This window comes from Bombus flavifrons, chromosome 17 (assembly GCF_040668555.2).
Source record: "Bombus flavifrons isolate JBK064 chromosome 17, iyBomFlav1_principal, whole genome shotgun sequence".
NCBI classification, from domain to species: domain Eukaryota; kingdom Metazoa; phylum Arthropoda; class Insecta; order Hymenoptera; family Apidae; genus Bombus; species Bombus flavifrons.
Window position 1 is genome coordinate 667,176 of NC_138458.1, and position 9,734 is coordinate 676,909.

The 9,734-nt window shown below is 41.3% G+C and overlaps 1 protein-coding gene across 1 annotated transcript; it reads right to left on the minus strand.

Moving 5' to 3' along the window:
• Window positions 1–1,248: 1,248 nt before the first annotated feature.
• LOC138188850 (uncharacterized) lies at window positions 1,249–1,962 on the minus strand. Its single transcript, XM_069130993.1, has one exon. The coding sequence runs from the start codon at window positions 1,960–1,962 to the stop codon at window positions 1,249–1,251; it is 714 nt and encodes a 237-aa protein (XP_068987094.1).
• Between the last annotated feature and the right edge of the window lie 7,772 nt (window positions 1,963–9,734).

Sequence of the window (9,734 nt, forward strand, 5' to 3'; positions counted from 1 at the left end):
TCCATCAGAGTTGATACTACACAGATATTCACATGCTCCGTATGCCTTCTCTCTGGCGTCGCAAAACCGTGTAATTCTATGTTATTAGCTACTTTGACTATTGTTTTACAAGGGAACCGAATATCATTAAGTAAGGGTAGTTGGATGTAATATCGGTTCCATTCTGTATGCAACTCTGCTGGAAGGGATTCATCCCAGTCGATTTTTAATGCTCAGACGCGTTGAAGTAACATTTTTGCTCTGACAATCACTGACGCGAGCAATCCTAGTGGATCATAAATTCGGGCTATCATCAAACTAATTGATCGTTTTGTGACACGAGTGGTGGTCGCTGTGGGTTCAACTGAGTAAAGGATTGCGTCGTCCTGGGAATCCCAATAAATACCTAATGTTTTTAAAGTTTATGACTCACCCAATTGTAGTCTTCGATTTGTATCTTTTTCGGATAGTGCTTGCAGTATGTTCTTGTCGTTGGATGCCCATTCGCGGATGTTTAAGCCGGCCGATCTGAGAAGGTCCGTGAGTTCGTGTTTAACCGATAATACTTCTTCCTTCGTATCGGCCCCGGTGAGAGCGTCGTCGACATAGAAATCACTCTGTAAAACCGATGATGCTCGCGGGAATCGATGTCCTTCGTCGTCTGCTAACTGTTTTAGGCATCGTAGGGCTAAGTATGGGGCGGCCGATAGTCCGAATGTCACGGTGTTCAGTTGATATGTTGCGTCTTCCCCTTTGGAATTACGCCATAGAATCAGTTGATATTTCCGATCTTCTGGGCGTACTAGGATTTATCGATACATCTTCTCAATGTCACCCGTATATATTGATGCGACATATTGACATATTGATGTGATCGGAATCTCAATAGAATTTCAACCAGATCATGTAGTTTAGGCCCTGTATGCAGAGTATCGTTGAGGGAGACTCCGGTGGTGCTGATTGCCGATCCGTCGAACACAACCCGAAGTTTAGTGGTATCACTCGATTCCTTGATCATGCCGTGATGCGGCAAATAATAATAATTGTTTGAGGGGCGGTTATTCGTAATCTTCATCATGTGACCCAAGTCTAAGTACTGCTGAATCACCGTACTATACGCGGCTTCGGATTGCTTGTCGCGTTGGAATCGGCTATAAAGAGAGGCGAGCCTACTCATTGGAACGCACTTTGACGTCCCAAGCGTGGGAAGCTTCTCGTTGAATGGCAGGGCGACGATGTATCGCCCTTCCTCCCGCAGGGAGGACTTGCTTATGTAAGTCTATGTCTTATGTTGTTGATGTTGTTGTTGTATCGCCCTTCGTTGTTGCGTTGGATATGGTTTCGGAAATGTTCCTCACATTGTAATTCCGATTCTGAAAAATGTATGGTGGGTGGTCGCTCGTCGATTTCCCAAAAACGTGCGAGATCCACTTGCATGTCTGTTGTGGTAGCGTGAAAAGAATATATAACCGATTGAGCGGGTGGGCTCCCTCCGATAACCCAACCGAATCGAGTCTTTTGCAAACACAACTCAGTATCGGTGAGTTGGGGTATTTTGATCTGACCGACACATAATGATGCTAAAGTAGGTCCCGAGCTTAATAATATTTCGATCGGGCTTGGTCTGTGGAACGCTGGGTCGGCTAGTCTTAGATTCTTGGGTATCTGTATTGCGGACCGATCGATTGGTTGGTTTGGGACTAGTGATATTGTCGGAATTATCAAGAACGTTACTGTACGTTCATATTTGCCATCTATAGAAGCAATGGTTGCCGTTATCTGGCTCTTTGCGATCGTAGTCAAGTTGTCGAGGGCACCGATTGGGACCGTACATCTCCTTCGTTTCATATCGAGGGAGTTTGCGAATTTTTCAGTCATGAAATTCATACTAGATCCGGTGTCTAGCAAAGCTCTGGCTCGTATTGGTAATGCCCTTTTGTTTAAAACATTGATATGTGCTGTAACCTGCAGTGACCAGATCATGATGCAGTGTGACGTTTGGAGAAGTATTTATCAACTTGGTCCCCTTTTTTGTTTTCTGTTTGGTTAGTCACTTCTTTCCCGATTGTTGTGTGGACGAGGAGTTTTGGTCGGTGCATTTGGTCCGTGATGAGCGTGATTCATACGGAGCATGAACTTTCGGATCTTTTGGCGCCGAATGTGTAGATTTCCGTGACGATTCGGTTGTACGTCTCGAATTGTGGAACGAACGCGGCTTCGATGATCCAGGTGGAGATCGTCCATTAGAGGAACGGTTGTGCGATGAACGACCACCCGACGATCGATCTCCAGACGACCGATGGCCCGACGACCGACCGCTCGATGATCGACTACTCGATGACCGATTGCTCGATGACCGTGAACTGACCTGAGTGTGTTCTCTATGTAAGTAGGTATGATGGCGTTGCCCGTATATATAACACGAACCCGCTGTGCATTGTGTAAGTGAATGTCCTCTGCTTAGGCAGTTTGTACATGGCGATGCCCTTTTTACGACTTGAAAGCGTTTCGTTGCCGATTGAGCTTTGAAGACCTTACAGTGTTTTATTTCATGGGATCCTTTGCAGGTCGGACATACCAACGTCCTGCTGGTTGTAGTGAATGTTCGCCCATGCGGTGCGTTTTGTCGGTGACGATGATATTTGTAGGTTGACCATTTTGTCTCCTTTACTTTAGAGAGGAGTTGATTTCCGTTTGCCGTAACGATCCGCGATGTCGATTGGTTATGGCCCACGTTGATGCCTGAAGGTATGAGGGGGAAGTCTGCTACCAACGTGGTTCGTGGGTGACCTCGTTCATGGGAAAAACCAGCCTGTTTTATTAGACAGCAATTCGGTTTTTCTCAATAGGTGCGTACCCGCTTTCTCCGTGTCTTTAAAAGCGCCTAATAAACCCAAGGACCTCTCCAAAACCCAGATGTGCGCCGAAAATACTTCTAGGCCTAAGAAATCTCTCAGGACAAGCGGATTGACTGAAGACACATGTTGGTACAATGAAACTTAAAAGTGAAAGGTTATGGTGGGTCCTTAGATTTATTGAGGGTCGGAGTGACAACACGCAGACCGTTGGCTGTCCGGTTGCGAGGGCTGGAGTGCAGATGTCTTAGGCAACATAACACTTGTTGTTACATCTTCAGAACACTAAATCTTCCCGAAAGAAATTACTCAACCACTGAAAAAGAACTTGCAATCGTATGGGCAGTAAAACGTTTGAGACAATATTTGCTAGGAAGACATTTTCTCGTAAGAACCGACCATCAAGCTCTAACTTGGCTTAAAAACTGCAAAGACCCCTCATCACGACTAATTAGATGGAGATCAAAGCTAGAAGAATACGATTACGAAATACAATACCACAAGGGAAAAGGTAATATACGGCTGCTGACGCACTCTCGAGACAAACTATTAACAATTTGACGACTGAAGACGATCTCCTTGACGAATATAACAGATGGGAACAAGACACCGACACACTTCTTAAACTACTATAGATAGTCCCCAACGAAAAATCGTTCTTCCAAATAACAAAAGAAACTTTAGTACTCTACGACAAAGAGAAATGGTTAAAAAAGATCGTAAAATCAGCTACAAAACAAAAAGTTAGACATAGGGGACAAAAGCTTCGATGAAATCGAAAAGGCACGAATAAAAACATTTTTGATGTATATTAACGACAAAATAGAAGAAATAACCTTTGCATACGACCCGATTCAAATTCTAACAGACGAACAAGTTGACGCGATTATAAAAGAAAACCATAACGACGTTTCAGGACACTTAGGTATACAGAAAACTTACGCAAAAATCAAAGAACGATTTAAAATCCCACATTTGTCCTCAAAAGTAGAGAAATTTATAAAAAAATTGCGTAGCATGTCAAAAACAGAAACTTGTCAGAATCCGCGCGAAAAAAATTCCCGTAATACCTCAAACCCCCACTGAACCAGACGCAAAAATAGCAATGGATATAATAGGTCCCATGCCGAAAACTAAACGAGGAAACCAATATATACTCTCTATTTATGATGATTTGACCAAATACCTGATATTAATACCTCTCAAGACACAAAGAACCGAATCCATAATAGATGCCTTATTGAATCATTACATTTACATCTTCTCAGCACCTAAAACTATATTAACAGACCAAAGACAGAACTCTATTAGCGAACTCATGCCGAAGTTCGAAGAAGCATTTAAAATAAAACATGTAAAAACAACCAGCTTTCACCCACAATCTAACGGATCCCTAGAAAGAACACACGCAACGGTAAAAGACATGATACGAACAAGTCTAAACGACTCAGACAAAGAATGGGACGAAGTATTGAACTTCATATGCTTAGGATATAACACAGCAATACACGATGCAACCGGTTTTTCACCTTTCGAACTAACCTTTGGACGAAAAGCTAACCTCCCATCCTCAATATCCAAAACCTCCAACTACACGTATGAAGAAATGTTTACACTATGGCAAAAACAATTGGACAAATACAAAACACTAGCTAGAGACGCAGTTCTTGTACATAATGATCATAAATCAGATAAATTGGACGATGAATGGTTAGGTTCTTACCACATCGAAAAAGCTATGACTCCTTATTACGAAATTTTAATCAATAACCAAATTAAGAAGATACATGGTAACAGAATTAAACCACACTTTTCAGGACGCTCATCTCATGCACAACCCTCGTGCTCGGATTGGAATTAATACCGATCGAAAATAACGCGATTTTCCACGAGAAAATATCTAGAGCCTATTTGTATAATGAAAAAGTTAACGTATATATAGGAATAGATGTAAGCGATATGTTTAACTACATCGATACGTTAGGAAAACGCATAACAGAGACCCAAAAACATTGTACCACCCCATGTCAAGTAAAATCAGAGATACTTTCCTTAACCAACAAGTTCAATAACATCAAAACGCTAGGAACACATTTAAGATTATTAACTCATTCTAGAGTTAAGAGAGGATTAATAGACGCTATAGGTTCAATCAGCAAAACACTTTTCGGAACCTTACATTCTGACGATTTACAATTGATAAACCAGAATATCGACAAACTATTTAGCGAAGGAAACGAATTAAAAACCATTGTAGCTAGCCAAACCGCTCTAATTAGGAAAATCCTAAACACCGACAGCCTAAAACAATTAGAAAAAGTAAACGCGGACATACGAAATGAAATAAATCAAGTAAACAAGCGAGAACTTCTAGTAGTCAAGATTATTTCTATAGAAAGCGCTTTGTCAGATTTACACTTTCAACTCGATCATATATTCAATTTAATTTTACTAGGAAAACAGGGAATTATTAGCCCCGGATCATAAATCATCATACTTTCTTAGAACAATACGCTAAAGCGTTAGGAAATCACATCACGAATAAAGGATTTTCACCAGAAGAAAATAATTTCCAAAACATTTTAGACGTCTCTACACTCACACTGTTTGTCCAAAGCGAAAAGATCTTCTTTAAAATTTCAATTCCAATAATAATTGACTCAGAGTGGGAAATAGAACAGGTATACCCCATACCGACTCAAAAGAACGGAGCATTTCTCGCCCCATTAGTCGAACGTCCGATATTTTTCACCTCAGGATTAACTTATATGAATGTAGACCAGATGTATTTAGACAAACAATGCCGAATCAAACACGAATTGTATATTTGCAAACAAACTCAACCCTCTATCATGATAGACGTTCAGAACACGATTGCGCATCCGAAATAATTAGTGTAGACAATACCATGAGATTTTGTAAATTCATAGTCTATAAGATCGTAGAAATAACTTTTATACCACTCAAAAACGAAAAGCACTACATAGCTATACCAGAAAAACCAATAGAACTCAATATATTCTCTGAAGAAAGACATCAAATTGTCGAACTGAAGCAACCCTCTCTGTTGAAAATTAAAATAACTGTAAATATATTGTATGGAGACAACCATATGAGAATCAGTGGCAATCCCAAGAGACGATATCTTACGATATTAAGATCAAAACCATAAATATAGCTGATAACGTAGATTTATTCTCAGTGCTTGATATCTTAGAAAAGACTCCAAAATAATGAGCAACCTAAACGGTTATACTGATACCTTGAATCAAATAGAAGATAGAGCCAATCAATTAACTTTTTCGCACAGAATGACACAAATTAAAACTTGGGGTCTCACTACGTTGTAAATAATAGAATATATATCCATTGGACTCATATGCTTGTATCCGCTAAATAAGATAGGACTGTCAAAACTTGTATTCACATATTTTGCTGCAAAATTAAGAAAAACACCGTTAGTAACGCACCTAACGTTAGTACTGCAACACCTTCCGCCCCTATAAACATTTACATACCAATATTACCTTTACAACCTGGAACAGAAAGAGAATCAAGAGTAAGTTTTGAATTATCAACACCGCCCAAGGCCAAATTTAATCCATCGATTCTGAAGAAACGCAAGAACTTAGAGGACTAAGTTCACTCTACGAAGGGGGGAGTGTAACGTCACGCAAAAGCCAAACATCTGCCGAGCTCAGGATATGTCGATAACACTTGGTCATGCGATAGCAATGAGAACAGAAAGTAGCCAGACTCGCACCCGTGGAATATGTGAATCATAGTGAGGAGGTAAAGATCCCAATCCTTTAATCAGTGAGTCAGTCTGTGTTCTACAATTGATTGTAACATTGTCTTATTAATAAAGCATACGAATGTGCTATTGCTCATTCGCCTTTTTTTTTATATCTTTTATTTATTACGTGACAAGATCATCGGATTCGTTGAGGAAAGCGTTGGTTCGGAAAGTGAGGAAAATGGACGTCGCTGTTAATTGGCTAGTTTTGTGTTGGTGGTTGGAAAAGAATGCTAACCGCCCTTGAGAGAAAGTAGCTGGCGGGAAGCACCGTACGTGAGGAAAGTAGATTTTCATCATCTTGTCCGAAGGATAGGGTCTTTGTGTAGCGAGCCACAGGACAGAAACCGTTGGAAAGTTTACTGTCGAGTGTCGCTACATCAACATACTAACTATCGTCGGATTAGGTCTTATCCGCCCTATACGTTTCTCTAATTACATTCCGTATTTACCTACTATTTATGGAACTTTCGCCGAGCCGACTCTATCTCAGTCATCAGTCACGCAGCCCGTAAGATGACGATGCCTGGCCTATATGGCTTGAACTGTCTGTAACCATAATCTAACTCTAACCTAACCCTCCACCACGCGATTCCCCTATAAGCACCACGGATAGTCCATGTGGTATCAATCACGAAACATAGCCTCCATCTGACACAAATGTTTATCTAACTCCAACCTAAGCTGTTCACCAGCAGGAGCCCGAGATTCGCAGTTAAGTCCGAAAGTTCGGATATCCGGTTTCGGAATTCTCCATTTTGTAAGATGAGCGTTAATATCCCCTGAGACAAGAACCTGACAGGTATACCAGCGCCTCACGCAATCAACAACCTCGCTGTGAATCCTGTAAACACCGTGTGTCCGCTATTGGTTGAAACGTACACGACCACGCCCATTTCTTTTTCTTCTTTTTACAAGCAGAGGACCTTCATAGGCACCCCGCGTTCTCCGGTGTGAAGGCGCGGGTTAATGCCGAATTCATATCGGCTAAAACATCTACGATGACCTTCCGAAGCGTATCGGGAGGGCCTCTTTAATCGCCAAAGCATACTCCCCTCATATACCCCCCTGGCCGCGTTGATAACAATCCGCTCTCTTCGATGGCGCGATGTGCGATCATGCCACACCCTCGGTGTCGCCATACAAGATTGCCTGATTAACACGACCACGGACATCATTCTCTTTCTGCGCAAAGGGATTTGCGCACTCTAGCGCGATAAATCCACTGCTGCGATCGAGCAGAGCACCCGAGGTAAACATCTTCGGCACCGAAGCCCAGGTCATTGCGGCGTCCTTCTTATGTAGGCGTTTGGAACTTATGTAGTCGACTCCATGGAGTCTCTAAAGCCATCTTTCTTTCTTGCTGTGGAAAGAGCCAAGACGGGAGCCAAAGTCCCGTGTCTTTGAGAACGCCGTCTCCACCTCGTTGTGAGCCGTCCTTATTCGTACAGCACAGGTGACTGTGATACACAGACAAGATGGACATTCATTTTACATGCTCCATCTGGAGGTACCTTACGGTGGCATGATCCAAGACTTCGTTTTAAGATTGTCGTCTATGAAATGAATGCATTATATTGCGAGTTTTTTCTTGCTTCTTATCTTTAATTTCAATGAATGCATTACGAATTATCAATTCAATAACTCATAAAATTCTTCGATTTTGATTTCCATCGCCGAATCGTAGCCGCGGTCACGGGATGGACGCTTTGTCTAACAAAAGTATGGAGTAATTCTATAGCTCTCCTTAAAAGAAATATTTGTGACGGCACGCGACAGTAAACATTCCAACGGTTTCTGTCCCGTGGCTCGCCACACGCAGACCCTATTCTTCGAGTAAGATGATTGCCAGATGTCGATGCGTCTTCGCAGTACATGTTCGGCTAGCCTGATGGCCCGTTATAAATCTTAAGATTTAGTTGGCTAAAGTCCTTCAGACAGACAAATAATCTTTGTTCCAGCTACGGGAAGATAGGAGAGACCTATTTTTCAACGAACGGCGTCTCCCACTAGCAACTTTCCCTCGAAGGCGACTAGCATCTTTTCCTAACCACCGATATGGAGATTGACCAATTAGCAGCAACGCCAATTTCCCTCACCTTTTAAACGAAGGTTATCCTCGACGAATCCAAGGATCTCGTATCCTTAGACACACCCCATCGTAGTTTTCCTCTGCAACATCATCGCGACGGAAAGTCGTGAGGTCGTATTAGCGAGTTACTTAGCGTCTGCACGCTCGGTGGATATTCCACGTTTTAACAAAGAGTCCGACTTAGATTTTGTGAGCATGTACATCTATCATCCCGTTGACCGCGGATTCGTTATTGAACCTAGGATCATTGTCATTAGTTTCTCGAGTATCTAATTAACACGGTTACTTGTCCAATCCTATAATAATCGCATTTGCACTAGTCAATGTCTTCTGTATTGCTTATCGACGCTGTGTAATCCAAACGAAGATTCGTTTCACGCCCCTAACTCTAAATTCCAACCTTCTCCGACATATAAAATAGAATGCTAAAGTAGGATGATGCAAATAACTGAAAATCAGAACAGTATCAATGAGGATCTATCCTTTTAAGCAGTCTAGAGCGAGTCAATGCCACTTCAGTTGATGTAAACTATGTAAAGTAAAGATGTGAGATGCATTCTCGATTCCACTCGCAAAATGCGATCACTGTTAAAGATTGGACATGTTTTCCTTGTGCTCAGATTTATTTGCGTCATCTTAGAGACAAGATCTAATGTTTAATACCTGTTCAAACAAAAACATACGAAGGAAGTGATGTGTGAACTTTCTTTATTCCGGCGAGCTATACTGGGCACGCTACCTGCAAAGTATGCAAAAAAAGATCAGCATATAAGACAACTACCATTAATTTAAAAAAGAAAGACATTTGGGTGCAGTTCATCCTTTCACTAGCATGGTACAATAAATACATAAATAGATAAAAGATAAAGTAAAAAATGTGAAAATATAACGAAAATATTTTTGTTTGCACATATTGTTACTTTAATTAGCTTAAATTTGAATATCTTCTTGTGCATACTCTTTCATGCATCTACTGATCGTAAAATCTATTTTTCCATGTTTCCACTTCTTT

Excerpts from the sequence above, each read along its gene's own strand:
- LOC138188850 (XM_069130993.1), bottom strand. The coding sequence starts at position 1,962 with ATGATCTGGTCACTGCAGGTTACAGCACATATCAATGTTTTAAACAAA.